At 32.9% G+C, this 21,878-nt stretch overlaps 1 protein-coding gene across 1 annotated transcript; it reads right to left on the bottom strand.

Annotated features, from left to right (window-relative positions):
* Positions 1-13,202: 13,202 nt before the first annotated feature.
* Positions 13,203-21,620, bottom strand: LOC147404488 (ent-copalyl diphosphate synthase 1-like). Its single transcript, XM_086437744.1, has 15 exons — positions 21,344-21,620; positions 20,629-20,709; positions 20,166-20,245; positions 19,777-20,080; positions 19,499-19,682; positions 18,676-18,890; positions 18,450-18,570; positions 18,240-18,352; positions 17,820-18,046; positions 17,604-17,719; positions 17,296-17,394; positions 16,946-17,203; positions 15,689-15,818; positions 15,405-15,599; positions 13,203-13,516 (listed from the first exon to the last, which is right to left on the bottom strand). The coding sequence occupies exons 1-15, from the start codon at positions 21,564-21,566 to the stop codon at positions 13,280-13,282; spliced, it is 2,583 nt and encodes an 860-aa protein (XP_086293870.1). The 5' UTR covers positions 21,567-21,620; the 3' UTR covers positions 13,203-13,279.
* Between the last annotated feature and the right edge of the window lie 258 nt (positions 21,621-21,878).

Raw genomic sequence — 21,878 nt, 5'->3', positions numbered from 1 at the left:
CATGGAATGACTAATTCCTTTAATGTTAGCTATAGTCCAACCAAAAATTTCTTAATGTTCTCTAAAACTTTTTAACACCTTCTTCTCTTGGACTATACTAAGGTGAGAGGAAATTATCACAAACAAAGTGTGATTTTCGCCAAAAAATACGTATCTCAAAATCTTTGAAAGCATTTTGAGTTATAATTTGGGAGGCTTGATTTGAGAAAAAACGAGAGTGGAAGTACGAATAGGAAGACTTTCGATTTTTGCGTGCCAACGCATAGAGTTTAAATAAGGAACAACTTCAAGCAAAACATTGACTTCGCTTATGAATTCTTCTATGTTAAAATCTTGATCAAAAGGGGTCAAACATATTTCTAGGGGATTAGAATACCCTAAATCTTGACACATTCGATTGACTAGTGTATTTAACATGTTTACTTCCTCCACATCATTGTCTACATAAATTCTTTAAAAATTATAGAAGGCGTTCAATTTGACTTTCATATCATCGAATGCTAAAATCATAATCCCATTTCTAAAATGAATAACTGCGTCAAAAGTTACTAAAAATAGACGTTATAAGATTATGGGAACATGATTATGTGGATTGATAATTGGTTCTGTGTCCAAGACAACAAAGTTAACTAAAAAATAAAAATCTTTGACTTTCACTATCATATCTTCAATTATTCCTTTGAAATCCTTAATGGACTTATCAGCTAAGTTCAATGTGATATTGATGGGTTTCAAAATCCTGAAACCTAGTTGTTTATAAATTGAGTAAGACAAAAGATTCACATTTGCTCCTAAGTTTAAGAGATATTTTTCAATCACATGATATCTAATATGAATGGAAATTGTCAGACATCTAAGATCTTTAAATTTCGATGCAATCATTTGCTGAATGAGAGACGAAGCTTGGATTGTCATGATGGCTTTTCAAGGAAATGATGTTTTCCTCTTAGCTGTGGTTAAATCTTTAAGGAATTTTACATGAGAAGATATTTGCTTAGTGACATCTAAGAATAAAATATTGATGTGCACATTTTAAAAAACTTCGAGGACACTCTCGAATTGCTCACTTTTCTTATTGTCTCTGAGACAATGGGGGAAATGAAGTTTTTGGAATTGGTGGAATGATGGAAAGTTTCTCCAAATCTTTCTCATTCTCATTCTCCTTAAAAGATTCTATGATTTATTTTACTTGAATTTTTTTCTTCTTTGAGACATTATTTTTCTCGTCAATAAGTTGGACCTTGTTGGCCACTTTCTTTCCTGACCTCAAGGTGTGGATAGCTTGGACGGAGACTTGTGGATCTCCAGAATGATTTTCTACCTTGTATTGACCATTCAGTCCGTTGGAAACGGTAAGTTGACCTCTAGGATTAAGACTAGTTTAACTAGGGAATTAACCTTTCAAGGAAATATAACTAACTAAGCCAACTAAATTTCCATCTTAACTATGGACTGAACAATGACTTGATTAATCTGAGTTTGGGTTTGATTGATTTGTTGTTGAGTTTGGATAAGTTATTGTTGTTGTTTCATCAACTCTGCCATCATATATTCTAAAGATGACTGTTGTTGGCCAGGTGGATTATAATTGGGTATGAAATATGGAATTATGGCTTTACATTTAGTAGATTTCTGAGATTGATATGGTACTTGTGAAACAATGGCTTGGTTCATGGAATGATCGACTTGTTTAGGATATCTTTTATTATAATTTGGTGGACCACTAAATTGAATAGGTTCGTTTTGCTTGTATGAACAATTCGGATGGAAAATATTATCTGAATGATATGTTTGGCTTTACGAATTCTGCGTGGGCTTCTTAAAAGTACTATAGTCATTAACAGTATTGGCCTATTCGATTTTAATGTATGGTAAATTGGGATAACATTCAACCAAATGGTCGTTACTGTCGCACAAGACACATAAAAAAGTTTGCTGGACTGAAACTTGTGAAACTGAACGAGACTCATACTGAGGGTTAGATGCTGAAATGGTTAAAACATTTAGCTTCTTTATAAGATTGTGCATACCATTAACTAGATTGGATATAACGTTTTTTAGATTAGGGCTTACCTTCATTTATACATTCTTGACTTCTTAACATGATCTTCTCTATCAAACTCTTCGTTATTAGTGCTTTAACTTTGAGCACTCTTGGTTAGTTCAACTAAAAAATAGTACGTTTGATTGGGAGTCTAGTTCATGAATTGACCCTTATACATAAACTCAACTAAGGAACGTTGATTCATTGTTAATCTTCAATAGAAGTATTGCACTAATTGTGCTTTGTCAATACTACGGTGTGGGCATTTGACTAACAAATCATTTAATCTCTCTCAAGTTTGAGAAAATTTTTCATCCAGACGCCCTCTAAAAATTCTAATTGCGTCTTTCATTCTCTTAGTTTTGGTCACGTGATAAAATTTGACCATGAATTTCTTGGATATAACATCTTATGAATTTATGGAATTGGGAGCAAAGGAGTTTAACCATAAGACTGCGTGATCCTCTAGGGATAATGAAAATAACATGAGTTTAACATTCTTCTTATCTAAATCCTGATTTTTAAAGGTTTGACATATGATTAAGAATCGATTTAGGTGGGTGTAAGATTGTTCATGCTCTAAACCATGAAATTTAGGGAGCATGTTTATGGTGGCTATGCTAATTTCAAATTAAGGTATAGTGTTTAATGGTTAAAAAATGTATGTAAGTGGGATAGTGGAAGTAGGAGTAAATAATTATTTTAAAGTTCACTCTTAATCACCTATCATATTTAATGAGGGTTTCTTATGAATTCTGCTAATGATATGCTCGATCTCAGGATTAAATGGTTCTAATGTGTTACTCCTATATCGTCTACCAATCATGGAAGAAAAGATTGGACTTAGATAGGTTACCTAACTCTAACAACTTTTAACTAGTTAGAAATTGTGCAACTAGTTTTTTTGACTCAGTTCTATGAAATCAAATTTGGATCATTCAGATCTTCAGATAGGAGGTGCTTCACAATGCATAAGTAAGAGACACTCTTAAATCACATTCCTTTTTCGAATAGACCAAGTCTATCATCTTAAATGAACAAGATTTTAATAGATGCCAAATATGATCAAGAAGTACAATCGACACAACTTGAAGTGAATTTCTCCTAATGAGCTTGTGGGCCCTATAATCAAGTCTAATTAATTTTAATTAATTTGATCGAATGACCAGTGAATTGATTATCCTATTTAGAGTAAGAATTTGGTAATCACCTCCCATTCTTATTTTATGGGGTCATCTTTAGAAGAGTGGTGCTCTTTACTGATCTTAATTAACTAATCTAAGTGTGCAAATTGAAAAATAACAAACAAAGACAAGGAGTAATCCACTAGCAATGAGAGACGTGGGTCGATAGAATTTACCTCCCGCGCTAGATAGGGTGAAGTCGATTTGAGTCGACTTAGGCCACCAACTCAGATTTTGGTGTGTGAACCTAAGGAGTCATGACAGTATCGTCCAACCGTTGTTCTTCCTTAGTCTATTACAATCCAAGCCTTCTTGGATAATTAATTAACTAATAAAAAAATTTCAACGTTCCTAATACAAATTGATTTAAAATAGAAAAGAAATCTAACTAAAAAATAAAAAAAAAAGAAGAAAACACAGCAAGATGAAATGAATTTTGGATTTAATGGATTACATTTAATCTTCTTGTCCAAAGATTTCTCCAACCTACAAAAGAAAAAAAAAGTGTTAGAAAATGAACAAAACAGAACCTGTACCTACTGTTATAATCTAAAAATAAATTTAAGAGAAGTATCAAAATCAAAGGATTCAACTTTCTAGAATCAATGTAGCATAGTGAATTTTGACTGCGTTACATTAAAACCTTAAGATCTGTGTCTAAATTTTTTTCACAAATCTTAGATTGTCCCTTGGTTGCAATGAGAATAATTTTTTTTTTTTTAATTTTTTAAAAAAAATTTGTATCGACAGAAAATAAAAACATAAATGAAATAAAAAAAATAACAAAAAATAAATCCAACCAACTTAGAATAACTACACCTTTCCCTGGTAACAATGCCAAAATTCTAATACTGTCGTCATCTTATTAGAAATTAGTATTTTTATATTCTCCTTAGCTTATGGGCAAGTAAGGGATCAAACCTAAGAGAAAGGGGGGATGTTACTAAGTTAATAAAAATGAAGTTAATCTAAGTTATAAATTTAAAATCTACTTTTGTATTTTTGTAAAACAAAATTGAGAGTAAATATTGAAGAAAAATAAAGTAATAGAAAGAAAATTTATACTAAGAAAACAAGTGAAATAGAGTCATCAGCGATTAGAGTAACTTAGGATTAACAAATAAAATTGTATTTAAGTCTATCCTTCTTTGTACTCAACCTAAGGGCTTGGTGTGAGCTCCTGATATGGCATGAAGTTGGAAATAATACTATATTTAGGATTCTTTCTTCACTGATGTGTGAAGTTCTTACCACCAATATCTAGATTAAGCATTTTCTATCTTAATTTTATTTAAGCATAAAACATCTAAGTTAAGCCTATGAGGTGTAGAGATTCATCTAAAGTTTTGATCCATTAGAGTTGGATAAAACATTGAAGAGAATTCTATAAACAATATAAAGAACATGGAAGGATAAAGAAATAAACCCATAATTAAAGTTTGCTCCTAGGCTTCCTCCTACCACTAATGGTATGGTCATTACAAGGATACAAGGAGTAAGAGAAATAATACTTGTATTCATGTGGTAACCAATATATACTATCTCCTTGAGAAATTACAGAAGTTGTTGAAATAAAATATTATTAAAAAATAAAAATTATAGAGAAAATGCCTAGGACATTGGAGGGAAGAAGAGATAATGGACAAGGGTCCAATGACTCTTTCCTAATTGGAAAAATGATCTATTTATAGACTTGATGTACTCTGAAAGAATCCAAAAATAACTACTATCACTCTTGTGTATAATCTCATGTGCAGAGCACACCGAAGCTTTTTTAGGGGTGATCCATTTGAGGTGGACTGTACCATATTGCTTTATGATTACACCACATTGATCTGGAAGCATCCAGATCTCAATTTTTGCATGACTACTTGATCGATCTTTCTAATTGCAGTGCACTCTTGATTAATTGTTTGGTGTTTATCTAGATGGATTGATCATTGACCTATATAGTAAACACACCTGATCAGAAGTTTATTTTCAGTTATGTTTTACTAGGTATCGAGATTTCTAACTAAGGGTCGAACGTTAAAAGGGTATTTTAATATTTTTTGTAATTCATCGTTAACTTCTATATTTTCACCAATTTTAGTCTTGTTGGACTTGAAATCACATTCCAAGAGTAATGAAAATATTTTTGAGACATTCTAGAAGTGTGGGACCCACGAGGGGTATTTTTATCATTTTGTTAATTTTTTTTTCTGAATTTTGGCAAACGATTTTATTTCTAAGTTTTAATATCTTATTTTCCTAACGTTGTGAGGTATCTAGGTTATCGAAACGTGTGATGATCCTAAGCGTACATACTTACTACATCAAATAAAAATGTTCGGTCCTAAGCTTGCATAATTTATAAGTTGCGGGGAATAAAATGGGAAATGACCTTACACAAAATTTTACTTTTCACATGTATTATGCGCTCATCATTAGGGATCTACAATAATTAAGTGACGAGTTGTTGAATCAGGCGGTCGCAAAAATGGGATGTCTACAGATGCCCCTCTTTGGAAGAGGGTGTAAGCAAATTAAATGCCAATTCTATTTGATAGATAATGCGTCATTCGAATGCCAAAGTTAGTGATATTCCATTTTATGACCTGATTAAATAATTCGTCGGGAAGTCCAGATATTTGAGGGTAAAACTCTTCCCAGACTAAAAGATGTTAGGTCTTGGAGCATGAGCTCTCGTTGATAGAAAATGATAAAAACATACTAAACTTTGATAAAATAAGATCAAAGTATAGTGAGGGCTTGTGTAATGCTTTGAGCATTGATTAGATCCTCGAGTCTAAACTCTCATTGATTAAAGGTGTCAAGTCTTAGAGTTTCGAGACTTTCACTAATAAAGATGATAAAATATTAATAAAAACTTGATAAAACGTCGATAAGGCTTGAGAAATTTTTTGTAAAAGTGCAAGTATGCGGTGAACGCATGTAATGATAAAAAATGATATAAATTAATTTCTTAGATAGGAATGAACAAAGTTTTAGTATTTTTTAACCTTGGATGGTGAAGCCTTGGTATCTTTAGACTGTAACTTGATAAGAGTCTTAAATGACTGCACCTTAATTAATTGGAACCATGATATTGTCGGACTCAAAATTGGAGGGAGTCACAATATTTTCAAACTCAAAATTGAAGCCATAGTATTTTCAAGGTTGCAAAATAGTTAGAGCCATAATATTTTTGGGCTTAGGATGATGGGAGTCACGGCATTTTTGGATTCAATGTCAAAATCACGGTATTTTTGGTCTTGTGAGATGGTTGGGAGTCACAGTATTTTTGGATTCAAGGTCGAAGCCACAATATTTTCAAGATTGTAAAATTGTTGGGAGTCGCGGTATTTTGGGACTCAAGGTTGAAGCCATGATACTGTTGGGAGTTACTGTATTTTCGGATTCAAAGACGAAAATAAATGAAAACCTTAAAGGATTCATATCAAATTTTTTGAAAAGTAAGATGCCTTAGAGGTCTTACACCAAAAGTTTGATTTTAAAAATAAATGGAAGTCTTAGATGATTCATACCAATTTTTTTGAAAAATCGGATGATTTAGAGGTCTTACATCATGAGTTTGATTTTAAAAAATAAATGGAAACCAGAGAGGATTCTAACCAAATTTTTTGAAAAGTCTGATGCTTTAGTGGTCTTACACCAATGAGTTTGGATTTTTAAAATCACGGTGTTGCCGAACTCAGATTGAAGGTGCTTCCATTATCTTATCATACATTCGGATTCATAATTAGATCATGTGATTATGAGTGGAATTTGAATCATGGCAACTTTTCGAAAATACTCCTAGTTTAAGATTAACCTCTAACCGAAATTTGACTACGAAGTTGATGAACTGAATTGCACTTGGGAAGTAGAGACTATGGACTTTGATGAACAATAGACATAAGAATTGTCATTCTTTTAAATTTCAAGATTCTTAAGATTATCATATATGCAATAAATAATTGATCATTTTTCTTACTTTTGAGAAATACTCCTACTAGTTTTGAAATTTTGATAATGATTGAAATAGAATATCCTCTCCTTCAAAGGGGTCAATGGTCATATCTTTTCCCTTTCGAAACACTTGGACAAGTAAACCTAGTCTTGAAGATCCAATATATTTGAGATGATTTCAGTGTTTCTTTTGTTTCGATGTTGTCCTAGTTGGAAATGAGTTCTTTACTACAAGATCAAGATTGCTGCTGGAACATGTTATGATGCTTGTCATTGCTCAAGCTTATTTAGTTTTCACGAATTTTCCAACTTAGTTGGATTTTATTTTCTTTTGGTGTCTTAGCTTTTGCCTAAGTTGCCTTTTTAAGTTTTTGACTTAGCAGGTTTTTGTTTTATTTTCATAGGGTGCCTTGATTTTTGTAAAGGTCGTTTTTTCAGATTTTCAACCTAGTAGGCTCTTCCTTTTTTATGGCTATGCCCTAACTTTTGCCTAAGTCTCCCTTTTGGATTTTCAATTTAGCAGACTTTTTTTTTGTCTTGATGATCTTAAAAATTTAGCTCGACAACCTTTGGATCTTGCTTCTTAACCAAATCAATTAGTGTTCAAGATGACTTAATAGGTGGGTTTAGGGCAAGGTTTAGAAGGAATGGATGTAAGCTCAAATTCCCAAAAATTTTCCTAGTCTAATATTATCTCTTTTTACCAATTCTTTTGATTTTCTTTTTCAGAATGTCTTAGTTTGACATTTTTGTTTTCTTTTTCTTTTTATTTTTTGTACCTTTCAATAAGAGATTTTCTTTTGAACGATACTTTCCTTAAAAAAATATTTTTTTTTTGTATTTTTGTGTGACTAGGCCTGAAGTAACTTTTTAGGTTGCCTATGTATCCCAATTTTTCTCGAAATCAGGTCAAAATGTAATTCAAAAATAGACTTCCTTCCCAAGGTTGGTCATTGTGGTTTAGAAAGAAAAAACTATTGATTTTTTATATAAATTGTAAAGGATTAAGGAAATAGTTTTTTATTTTAAAAACTCTTTGTTGGTAAGAAAAAGGTGATGGTTTGGCCAAAGAAGGCCTCTGTAAGAGAAAGATTGGTTGATCTAGTTGGGGTTCTAGGAAGCTGATGTCTTGATCAATTTGTTGAATTATACTTCTTTTTGAGAATGAATCTAATGTCCCAGACAGGTCTTTAATCTTTAAAATTTACATACAAAAACTTGAATATGATTCCTCTTCACAATATTGAGTTTTTCACATCTACTTAAAATCGTTCAAATCTTGAGGATTTTTGAAGAATTTTTCTTTTTAGTAATGAGAAGTATGATGGTTCCTTCTTCAGATCTGAATCTTGTCATTTTTTGTCAGTAGCTTCAAATATATCATTATGATAATACTCAACTTTGATAATCACCTTTGAGTTCATGTCTTGGTCGGCCCAATATTTAGGCGTAATAAGGTCCGATGTTAGTCAATGTAATGCCTATCTCATCCTTATAGAATTATGCGAAAATATTGTCATTGTCGATTTTTTCAAGTCAATATTTATTTTCTCATGTTCTTTTGGGGACAAAGTAGTACCAATTCACTCTCCTTAGGTGTATTTTTTAATTCCAATATTTATCAAACTCGGTCATTGAGCTCAAGACTCTTCTTCTTTTTAGATTTTATGCTTAAATCATTATTACATACATGATGATTAAAATACTTATTTATTTCATTGGAATTGAGAAAAAAACTTTGATAACAAATACTAATGGACTTAACTAGAGCTAAACATGATTAACTAAATAAAAATTGACATGATTGACGCAATTAATTGAATAAAAACTAAAATGACTAACTGACATGACTAACTAAATTTAACTATCAACATAATTGAAACAAATCTAGAAACAACTTAAAGATGATTGATTTTAAAGCTGGGAAAAATACTCGTATAGATGGACTATGATGTTTGAATTTGTGCTTCTTCGAATATCTACATGATGGATCACTACTTCATATTTTGATTTTTAACTATTAGATGTTGAATGACCCATTACTTCAATAAATTCTTTGCTTTTCAATACTATTTCTACCATAAACTCATCTCGATAAAGAGAAAATAGACCATTCGGATCAATCGGGTGAGCAAAGGAAAATGGGCAATTTGGTTTTAGTTCAGCTAAGGAAACTTTGTTCAAATTAGGCGAAGGCTGATTTTGATAGGTAAGCAAATGATTGATGGTAACCTTAGGGGCGATTATAGTGACTTTCTTCTGATTAATTAGATTCTGAATAAAATTACGCAAAACTATGTACTTGTTGGTGTGGTGACCATGTATTTGATGGAACTCATATAATAGGTCGCCCCTATGATTTTGAGGAAGGGGGATTAAGTAAAGGCCTAGGCTATAAAGGTTTGAAAAGATCTTTTTTCAATATATTATGATATGCAGTACTAAGAAACATTCCAAGGTTAGAAAATTGCTTATGTGGCCCTGTGTAAGTTGAGTAGCATGGGTAGATGGTGTTATTGAAGTGTTGGCTGGTTGTAGTGCATTCATATTAAAACTTTTGGGTTTCAGATTCTATCGAATCACCAAAAATTTCTAAAGAGCGTCCATCTTCTACTTGACTTTCAGCTTCGAGAAGATATTGAAAAGTTGGAAGATACTAAGGTATCAAATACTTGGCATAAGTGAGTGATATTCCTGGGGATGATCTTGACTTGTTCTTTTTCTTTATGTTGGTCCCATAATTGAGTAGTTTTAGCTCTCCATCAGGTAATGAATTCAGTAAAGGTCTCCCTAAGTTTCTACTTAATCATTTCTAGATCCCATCTTGTGATTTCGATGTTTGTATTGAACGAATATCGACTGATGTACTATTTTATCAATTCGTGGCAGTTTTTTATATGAGATGAGTCCAGTGACATGAGCAAACGCAAATCAGGCCCTGTGAGAGTTCTTTGAAAGAGTTGAGTCATATGTTCCTCATTTAGTGCTTGAGCTTGCATGATGCCAATGTATACCTTTACGTGACTCCTAGGGCATCCAATCCTATCAAAAATTTTATTTTTGGCATGCTGAATTTTTTTGATAGATGGACAGTTGGAACAACATAATTGCCCCTTAATACTCTTTAGTGCAGTTTCAACGTGAGTTATTCGATGAGCTAAGATAGGATCGAAGGGTGGTTGATTTGCTCCTTGGTCTTCATTGAGGTCAAACACATCCTGAGGCTCTTCAATTTTATCTTTTTATTTTTTGATCTTTCAAGCCATCAATCTATGCCTTAATAAATGCAGTAATTTGTGCCTGAAAAGTATTCAAAATCTAACGGAGTAATGCTTAGTCTATGATAGTTGTTCTTTCACATGGTAATTATGACCTGGTCGAGATGAATTCAAATTAATCATTAATTATAAAATATTGACTCTTAACAACATGATTAAAGATTTAAGTGAATTAACCCAAGTTTGGTGGAAGTCATCAAGTCCAAATGCACAATAAGCCTATAATGGCCACAAAAGTGGAAATATTGGTTGAGGTCTAACCCTAATTGGGTTGAACCTTTGGTAAGATTGAATGATTAAATCACATGATTGAATCCTTCATTGCAAAATGATTTGAATTTTTTAATTCAGAACCAATTGGTCCAACTAGTTTATCATTAATCTATTTGATCTATTGGCCAATTGATTCGGTTTAATTTTGTATTTTTTACTATTCAATTGGGTCATACTGATATTGCGGGTTTAAAATTGAGCGGTGTGGATCATTCCACCCATTTACTTATTAGTTGGATTAAAGAATGGCAACCCAGGAACACCTGTAGTTGATTTGAGTCGTGGCCTAAAGGGACCACACTTAGGTTTAGGTCTTTAAGCTCATTGCATGATTGAGGTTAGGTTAGGACAAAGTTTAGGTCACTTCAACCTGAAACATTGATATACCTCTCAATTTCACTTTGTTAGAAAGTACGTGGTATTCTAGTTTAATGCACCCAAAGGTACTAGACTGAAGTTGTAGTGTTTGTATGCGTCACCCATGTCCTGAGGGACTATGTTGGCTATGTTCTCAATATGGGGCTATTGAGGGATAGAGAATGATCCAAACATTGGATATGCATGTATATGCGTGTGTGCAAAGGGACGTGGTGCGCTCGATGTATTTTCACGAGTCATAAGATACAAACATATTTCTCACAAGAACCAAATAAAAAGTGATAAAAAAAATAGAGTAAAAAAAAAAAGCTAACCTAAACTATGGTCTTCTTAGGTTACTTGGGTTGACCTAAAAAAGTCAACTAAAAAGAAAGTCTCAGATTGGGTCAAGTTTGATCCAAGAGTTCCTAGTGGAGTCGCCACTAACAGTGCCCTCAGGGAAAAAATCCATGTTGGAAGTATGCGGATCTCGATGTTTGGAGTCGCTACCAAGGTTAGGTGTAAGAGCCATAAAATGACTCAAAATGAAAATCGGGTCAGTCTATAGTAAAAACAATGGGTAAGGGATCATAGTACGATTTCGGAAGGTAATAGGCATCGAACCTACCCGATTGAAAGATCGGTTTCTATTGCAATTCATAACTATCCTATTATCAATGGGAGGAGATTAAAGTAAAATTATGGGTCAAAGTCAAAGGTAGAGTCAAATGGGATACTATGGTCAAACTTAAGGTCTAGGTCAAAATTATAGTCAAATTGAAAAAATCAAATTAAACTAACAACATCATCGAGTTAACTCATAAAAATTTTGAAGATCAAATTAATGAATGGAAAAATGGAAAAAAAAATTTCGTCGAGCTTGGAGTAACTTTTTAGGTTGTGTACGTACCCTAGATCTACTTTGGGATCAGACCAAATGTAGTTCGAAAAAATGCGTGATTCGATGAATGCTAAAAAAAATGTCAAACTCACTGAGTTGATTCGGCATATTTGGATTTGACAAAAAAGATCGAGTTACCCTATTTTTAATACATTTTTTTTTTTTGAAATTTTGAATTATAAATAAAAAAATCAGAAAGTTTACTCACCGAATTTTATTTAAAAAAAAAATCTTAAAATATTTTTGACTCAAATTGAATCGATTAAAATTAAATAAGAAAACTTACCTTGAGGTCTGATTGCCGAGAACTCCTTTAGAAATTTGAGGAATGAAGTGTCACAATGACTTGGGTACGAAAACTGAGGGTAAAAGAAGCTGAAGGTGGTTGTGGTTTTACTAAGATCGTGAGAAGGAAGGGAATAAATGTTTACTATAAACTTGAGGTGAAGAGAGTGAACATGTCTGTTTTAGAGTATTAAAATGAATATATAGGTGAGTAACACGAGTTCAAGGTTTGAAAACGAAGATAGAAGGGTGAGTTTGGTTGAAAAATCATGGGTGAAGAAGTTGAGCATTGGGATTAAAAACGAAGATGGTGGAGGGAGTCTTGGACTGAATCGAGAGAGGCGAGGTGGGTATTCGGCTAAGGAAAACAAATTGTAGGGAATTGGATAGGTGGTTTGGCTTTTGGAGAAGATGAGAGAAACAGGTTGAAAAAAATAAGTCCAAAGGTTTTTAAGAGGCCTGGCTATGAAAAGAAAATGCACTAAGTTAACCTTTAAGAGGTCAAAAGGTCTTTAAAAGATTCAATCTATGAAAATAAGATGCGAGGTTGTGAATTTGAGAGAGTTTGAGATATAGAAATGAAGACATGTCCCAACCCAAATCTTTTAACATTAAAGCTCATTCTAAGGAGACCATTAAGAGGTCAAGAGTTTTAGGAGATCTAAGCTACAAAATGAAAATACATTTAAGTTGACCTTTAAGAGGTCCAAAGGTCTTTAAGAGATCTGATTTATACTTTTGGGGTGTCTACACTTTGTTTTTGTTTTTTATGTGTGCGTGTTAGTCGGTATCTTATCATTTATATCATATATAATTTAATTAATTGATGTGTTACAAAGAAAGTTAGCATAGCAATACAAACTCTCAAATTTAAGATTGTGCCTTCTTTTAGATCAAGTGTGCTCATATATGTACTCAATATCCTTACTTACAACTTAATTGAATTATTTCCTATTTTTAGTATATTTACATGCAAGTGTAACAATAATATTGTTGCATAATATGATCAAACTACCCTTTCAAAGAGCACTTTGATAATGTGGAAGTTAATCATCGTGGGTGTGCAGTAGGCGGTGTAAAAGAAGCTCTTTGCAACAATGAGGAACATTTTCTTGATCTCACAATCAATGTTAGTGCCATCTGAGCTCTGAAGCACGTATTGTACGAGCTCTTGCATGTCGGACTCAACCGAAAGGCTAGCCATTCTTTTCATTTTTTTTTCGTTGATTTTCTTTTTGCGAACCTAATAGCACAATCAAAGTTCAAAAAATGTAATCAAATGATCCAAACTATTTAATGCACACTCTTTAATGAGTAATGGAAAAAAGGAATAGATGAGGTGATTACCCTAAAAGATCTAATTGGGGGGAGTGAGGATTTGTGTTGTATATATACATGCCATGCAATGCATCATTGGGGTGTTAATATCCTCCAATAATTCTTTTCTTTAGTTGTACTCTTACTTGATTTGTCTTTTAGTGAAGACATTTTTGTACTTGTGAAATGACACTTCAAAATTTTTTTATATTAAAAACATATTTTAATTATATGTATAGATAGATATAGATTTTGTTGCGATAATATGAAAAATTAACAAGATTTATTTAATTGATTTATGAAGATTGAAAATGTGGAAATGTGAAAATGCTTTCTAATTAACCCTCAAACGTTGACTTGGAAAGCGATTTGTTTTTAAATAGATTATGGAGTCTATAAATTTGTTCTCAATTTCCTCATATTTCTCTCCGAAATGATGCATAATGAATTTTGGTTTCGATGCGTATCATGACTTTTGGTCTTGAAAGAATTCTTTTCGACTGTCTTGTCCATAAATCTTTCACTTGATGAGGGGTTTGCTATCTTAAAAGGATGAGATTGACTATATAAGAGACCAAAACTGAGCTAAGTGGGTGATTTAGATATCATTTTACTTTTGGTGAACATTTGAGATGCCCCCCTATTTTCAAATTAATGACATGCCAACCTTGTTGCTCCCCCCAACACACAAATATGATCTCAATTTTCTCATATTTCTCTTTGAGATGTATAATTGCTTTTGGTCTTGGAAGAATTCTTTCAACGGTCTTGTTCATGGGTCTTTCAAGTTGAAGATTGGGGAAAAGCAAATTTACTCGAGAAGTTGAAGATGCCTATTTTTTTGGAAGAAAAATTAAAGGATTTTTTTTTAAAATAAATAAAAATTCAGGTTGGCGATAAGGGCATTGAGATCATTTTTGGTTATTCTATTAGAAAATATCTAAATTAAAGAGTTAAGTAGGCATTGTCGTGAATATTTGAGATATCTTATGCCTAGAAAGTCATAACATTGCTTCCTTAACATAAGGTCTTATCTTATAGACTAAAAAAAAAAATTTAAATACTTAAAATCTTCAACTTCTAAGTTTTAACACAAAAAATTCATAATTTTCTCTCCCAAAGCAGTCATCTTCAAGATCTTCAATCTTACTAGTTAACTATAAATCCCACCCTCTCTCAAGTTTTACAAGAAATAGTGATGAGTTAGGGGGTCCCACTCAAAATCAATTGACAATTAGTGGAGAAGCCTAAAAGGTTATAAAGAGAGAAACAAGGCAATGAGTGTTCGATGTGGGATTAAACTTAACACACCCTCGCACGTGTGGGTTAAAACATGTGGAGATATGAATTGATGCATGATACGTGAGCACGTGACACCCGGGAGCGGAGGTGGATAATAAAATGCTCAACACTCCCCTTCACCTATAAGGATGAAAAATTCTCTTAAGGAGACTTGAACCCGTGACCTATACAAACTTAGAGCCCTAATACCATGATAAGTTTGGATGTTTAACTAAAAATCAAATGACAATGAATGGAGAGGTCCAAGAGTTTATAAGGAGATAAACAAGGTTATGAGTGATGTGGGAATTAAAGTTAATACGCACCCACACGTATGAGTTGAATTGGATCAAAGTACGTGGAGATATGAATTAGGACACGATATGTGAGCACATGACCCACGGGAGTGGAAGGGGATAATATAACACAGTAAATAACAAAATATCACTAATTTTGGATCCGGTACATTGGTACCCGAACCGACCCGTAATCAAATATTATAATAAGACTCCAAAAGGTAGAGTGGCATTTACCTCTTTCGAGTTATGAGTACGACGAAGATGGTGACAGATACTGTTGGTGAGGTTGACTAGCTTCTCGTAGTGGGGATGAAACAACAGCTCTTCCGAGTGGGAACGGCCTGCACACAGTGTTATCGTGCGCACCAGGTGTTCTGCTTCTTTGTCTTCTTCTTCTTCACTTTGCCACGTCAGTAACCAAGTCTCCCACTGCACTTGTACAGTACATAATAATAATAATTATACACAGGTCCCTTGAAATCTGTAATTTGATTGATCGTGGGCTAGTGTTTACTCACAGAGCGTTGGAAGTGATGACGCACATCTCTACCGTGCGCCAGTAGCGCATTCAATGAGAGGTGGTTTAAAGTTCCAAGCAGAGCAAGGACGAGTCTCTCTCCTGTCGTCTTCCAACTTGACTTCGACAACCTGCATACAACCTTTCAATTTCATTGTCGCAGTCGATATCAAATTAACTTTTGACCCCAAATTCAACTCATCTCTAATATGTGTCCGTCTCATAAAATGTTGATAGAATACTGTGAGTAACGAAATTTTTGCTGTATATTAAGTATGGATCTTGTTAACGCAAGCCCTAAAGGCAGCCACACGTTAAAGTGCATTGAATGTGTCTTGGAAATAAGCATCCGTGGATATAATGCACTTGAAAGGCAGGCGTTAACAAAATCCTATGAAAGGGAAATGTAAGTATCAAGATTTATATTCTTTTAGTTATTTATTTTTAACTTAATAAATCATTTTTTATTTTTAAAGTGTAAGAAAGGGTTCGAGGGATTTGGACTTAAAATTTGAAAATATCCTCCTTAAGATCTTACCACTTAATTAAACGATCTTTTTTTTTATATCAAGATTCATATTCAAAATAAGTATAATTGACATATAAATTATTTATTGGATTATGTATGTACTATACATCAGTGATCAATCATTTTTCAATTCAATTACAAATAAAATAATCATTAATGTTTAAGTATTTTTCTTTATTTTTACGAATAAAGATGGGTATTGGACACAACTATTAGTATCTTGTGCTTTCTAATAAAAAGGATAAAAAAAAAAAAAAAACGTATTGAACATTTTTCTAAACATTGGGTCGAATTTTAATTTCTTGATTAAAAAAAAAAAGTTAAGATATAACCGTTAGAAGTCATATATTAATTACTGTGAATATCCACCAATGGATGGGTTCAGATGAGTTTAGCAATAGAAGGACAAGAATCCATAATCACAGCTCAGACTTTTTACCTTAACATAAAATATATGATCGATGTGATAGTTGTTTGTCTTGATTTAACCTAAATTGACTGGTCAACTCACTTTAAATACGACAACACACACTAAAAAAATATTCGGAACTAGAATCTAAGAAAACTATTCATGGATCAGGTCGACTTTAACTTCGATTTATTTATTTTAATAAAAAAATTTAATTATTATTGATTAAATCACGTGATTAATATCTTAACTGAAAGGATATGATTCCTATTAAATAAATTTGTCCTGCATATAAATGTATTCTTAGTTTAAGATTTTACCTTGTATTATTATTAATCTTAATTTCATCTCTGGTAGTGGAATTAATGAAATCATCGATGAAGACTCTTCTTTGCTCGATTAAAATTGCCTCCTCAAAATGTGACGAAATTGCCTCAATAAGGACTGCAGTTTGGGTCCATGCGAGTCGCTCAAGTGACCTTTCAGGCTCGAATATGCTTGCCATTGCAATAAAATAAGTTTGGAGAACTGTTTTTCTGCTTATGCCAAACTCTCGAAGATTGTACTCTGTGTACCACCTGCACAGGGTAGCATCACAATCATATTAATATTCAAATTTAATGTCATTTAGTAATTATATGAGTGGAGTCGAGATTGTTCCGTCACTCACTTTTGTATATTGACCCATTCGATCTGATGTATCGCTTGGCAATTGTTGAAGTCTAATTTTGCGAGCTCGAGGTAGATGTTGTTGTTAACATAAGGCATCCTAATTAAAAATGACTAACTAAGTAGAGGTAGAAAATTATACAAGACAACAATCAAAGCAATTTTGCTTTATGAAATTGAATAGTAATAAGTCAAAAATCAACATGTTTTTAGAATTAGCGTAGCAAGGATATTGAGATGAATGAGTAGAAAGATAAAATCAAAAATTAATATCTTAGGGGCAAACTTTGAGAATAAACAAATAAGAACCTGTAGAGTGTCTTCCCAATCCACACATCGTCTTCCCCTCCATATTGCTCGACATAGAATCTGGTCTCTATGCGCGGTAAACTAGCATACCAAGGGATGTCAAGGGCGTATCCCACCTAAAATTAAATTTTACATTTTGTTTTTCTGTTAAAAGGATATAGTTCAGGACAATAACATAACCATGCATAAAAGTGATAATATATATCTGGAATGTACCTCGCCGGGCAAGTCCTTGGTTATAATCCATTTATCTAGAAGCTTCTTAGAAGATTCTTTTTCTCTAAGAAATTTATATGAAAATGTCTTAGCTTCTTCTAGAATATTCTCTCGAGGGAACAACACTTGAGAGGCTCTATATAAGTTAAATATTCCAGTAACAGCCTGGTTTGATTGTCCGGAAAAGCAGAAGAATTCACCACCTTTCTCGAAATGCTGAAATACATCTACAATGGACAATGGGATAGTTTGAAAATTTTATGGATTGAACTATTATTATGAGGTAAAAAGCGATCCAAAGCAATAAATTAAAAAGTTTCTTGTCTATCAATAATAATGAAAGGGTTTCAAAAAAAACATGTACAATTGATGGGAATGCATAGCAAGCATGGTAATAAGAAACTTTTGTTCATAATTTACCAGCCGAGACCTCGTGCCCATGTAATCTTAGAAGCCTAAAACCCATGGCGGTGTCATCGATGTCTTGAACTCTTGAATTTCTAGCCCAACAGATTCCATCTTCAGTCCAATGTCTGGCATCCAATTTAAAATTCTATTGCTCAGTATGAGAAGGAAGTTTCATGAAATGGGTTAATCCCCAATACCCAAAATCTACATTTATCTTAGTACCTATAGACATAATTGAGACATTCTTTAATCTCTGATTGGAAATATCGGGAAATTCCAAGGCGTTCCAAGCGATCAACAGCCCAAATATGCTCGAACAAGTCGACAGGATAGACATTAGGGACTGAAAAAGATTTCATGGACCACAAAAGAGTTGTAAACAAACACATGAAGAGTAAAGGAAACACTATTTAGTTATAAAAATAGATAATGGTAGAAGATGCGTCACCTCCACCATTGAATTTGTTAACAGCTTTCTTAAGATATTCTAGGCATTTTTCATCTTTAGTCTGCATAAGAGCAAATGCTGTTGATGATGGCGAAAACAAGAAAGACCCATCTAAGCATTGCAAGTTAAGAAGCCTTTCCCAATCTAAATCAGACATCCCTTCCAAGCTATGGAGTAGTGTTGTAGGCACAATGTGCATCATGTCCTTTGGTATCCTACTTTACATAAGAATCACATCAATAAATAAAAAATTAAAAAATAAATTGATTTTCATCTTCTCATGGAAAAAAAAGTAAGGGTTTTATTATTATTAATTATATGATGACAGGGGCGGAGCCAGGATTTTACACATGTGGGGGCAACCTAAGAGTGGAAATTTTTTGTGAGGGCAACAAAGATTGTAATTTTTTTTTTGTGGGAGAAACATAACAATGGAAACTTTTTTGTGGGGCAATTAAGAGTGTAAAATAAATTGCGAGGGCAATAGTGCCAAATTTCTTTATTCGCGACTATTATCTGTCGCAATAGCTCATTACTCTATAGAAGGTTTGAAATTTCTTATGGGGGCAAGTGCCCCCACTCTAAGTCCGCTCCTATATAACGACTTTTTCATAAATAACTTTAAAGCTTTGTAATAATTTTCAAAATATTATATTATAATAACAATAAAATTCTTGCTTTCTGCCATTAGAAGACAACAAAAGACTCACTTTCCAAGGAATTTTATAGAAAAAGAAGATATTAAAAGGTTGCTAACATCAAATGTTTTGTGTTGGGTGTTAGCATTCGCTTATATATATATATTTATGTGTTCCAAAACTACCTTGTGAGTTTTACATTTCGCTTTGCATATATATCTTGCAAGATAGGAGAATCCTCAGGAACTTCCAAGTCTATCTTTTGAGCAATTTCAATTAGAGAAGGGAACGCAACTTCAAAGCCAATGGGCATGTGTTCGATGTTCTCATCTCCGAGCTTGCTCATGTTTTCTCGAATAAAATCCATTCCTATCAAACAATGTGATTGGCTAAATTAACTTAACCACCACAGCTAAGTCAAGATCTAAATTATATATTTAAAGAAAATGGTGTCTCTATAAACCTTTTTCACATCTTTCAGGGTAAATGTTCCATGACTTCAATGCAATCACACATGCAAAAGTGTTAATTATCCGATCATGAGCGGAGAACATAAAGCGATCACCCCAAGAACCATCTAAGAGTTGATTCTCGACAATCCATTGAAGGCTTGAAGGGAATTGTGGAGCACCACTTCCTTGAATATCTTTGACAAGTGCAACCCATGCTGTGTCATAGGCGGAGCTGCTTATTTCTCCGTCTTCCATGGAACCCAACATTGCTTTGATCGTGTTAATCCTCTTCTCTACTTCATTTAATTCTGATACCTTCATTCATCAAGCTACTTATATTTAAAGCTCAAATAACTTTCATGTAACTTGTAAAAATAGGTCAAATTCGAAAGTAGATTACCTTAAGAGCTTTCCCTTTTTTGTCACCTTGTTCAATTATCTCCCCCCATTTGACGCTGGGTATGCCATTATCCAACACCACTGTTTATGTTGCACAAATGATTGCATACATTAATGTAATTTAAATATATATTTTGGGAAATACTAGTCCTAAGAGTTCATGGGGATGTTAGTAAGTTTCAAAACCCTTAGTTTTCACTATTTTGTTTTTTAGTGAAAAAAAAAAAGTATAAATATCATCTTTAAAAGTATATTTGTAAATATAAAAAAAGATTCAAAATTTTTATTTACAAAAATTCCATTATACTAAGTTAATATTACTCTTATTAATTTTTTTTTACACTAAAAGATAAAATAATAAATATTTTTAAAAGGCATTTTATAAAATCAAGGTTGAAAAGGTTGCTAACATCATCATAAAACAAAGAATGTTAGCTCTTCTTATATACAATTTTTTTTCTTACCTTGAGCATGGGGTTTTGATATTGCATTGCATCTCAAGTGAAGAAGACTGACGTTGGCTGGTGTATCGTTTGACCAGATATCTAAGAAAAGAAAGTGAAAAAAGGGAAAAACAAATACAATAAAATTAAGGTAGTAAAAATAAGGATTAATTTAATAATTGCATGCTATTAAAAAAAATGAGCAGTACTTAAAACATTCTTATATATATATATGTATATATAATTACGATACTGCCATATATATATATATAAAATTACGATACTGCCATTATTTCCACTTGGTTATAAGTTATAACCATAACCAAACCTTGATGCACTAATAATTTAAACAAAAAGACAATAAGACCAATCCAAACTCCAACTAGTTTTCTTCCATTTTCCAGCAAAACATGTGATAATTCCCCTTGAGAATGGAGGTAAAGACGATCCTCTCCCCTCAAACAAAAAGAAATTCATTCAAGTTTTTTAAAACCACTATTCAAATTCTTCTACAACAAGAAACAATTCAGATTAGAACATCGAACCAATGATGATCTTCGTATGTAGAGAAAACAAATTTAAGGTACTGTATATTAGTAAGAAAAATTCAACTACTAGTTAAAGCAATAATAAAGAGTTTGTGTGTGTGTGTGTGTCAGGTTTCCGGCAAACTGATCTTACTTAGTTACCGGAGAACTGAACTTGAATTGTATATTAAAGAGAAACTAAAACTTACTCGACAAAACTATTGATGAATCTGATATTGAGAAGGAAGAGATGGAAAAAGACTGTCGTACGTGAGGAACTGCCGGAGAGAGGCGGAGGAGAGTGGACGGAGAAGTCATAACGAAGTGGAGGCGGTGGAGAGAAGAGAAAAAAAGTGGACGAGATTTAAAGGAGAAAGAGAGAAGGAAACAGACAGAAAAGAGTTCCCCAAAGATTCCCACGAATCGACGCATGGGATCATCTACAAATATTAATATTTTTTAAGTGAGAGAGGACACTTTGTTGTATTACAGTGTCCCCTGATTTTTTTTTTTAAAGGTTTATCAAAGAAGGTGGAAAAGAAAAGTATCTTGTGTCTTATGAAATATATAGAATTTGTGGGTCCTGCAATCCACACAATATAAGAGATTTTCCGTGATACGAATAGTTGTGTCTGATCAATGCTTTTCACTTTGATTAAGCAAGACTGGTGATATTGATCAGATCATAGTTTTAAAACTCATCGAGTGGACTCAACTCGATTAGGGTTTCAGGTGACTTGACCC

Source organism: Akebia trifoliata, chromosome 4 (genome assembly GCF_017979445.1).
Source record: "Akebia trifoliata isolate Shusen 1 chromosome 4, ASM1797944v1, whole genome shotgun sequence".
NCBI classification, from domain to species: Eukaryota; Viridiplantae; Streptophyta; class Magnoliopsida; order Ranunculales; family Lardizabalaceae; genus Akebia; species Akebia trifoliata.
Note: the sequence above shows the minus strand (reverse complement) of the source record. Positions and strands in the feature narration are given on the sequence as shown.

What these genes read in the sequence shown, in the direction of transcription:
- LOC147404488 (XM_086437744.1), bottom strand. Translation starts at nt 21,566, where the DNA reads ATGCGTCGATTCGTGGGAATCTTTGGGGAACTCTTTTCTGTCTGTTTC. An exon ending in TGTCTCAATTATGTCTATAG is followed by an intron (nt 18,353 to 18,449) that starts GTACTAAGATAA and finishes ATTGGATGCCAG; the next exon opens with ACATTGGACTGAAGATGGAA. An exon ending in CCAAGGACTTGCCCGGCGAG is followed by an intron (nt 17,720 to 17,819) that starts GTACATTCCAGA and finishes ATTTAATTTTAG; the next exon opens with GTGGGATACGCCCTTGACAT.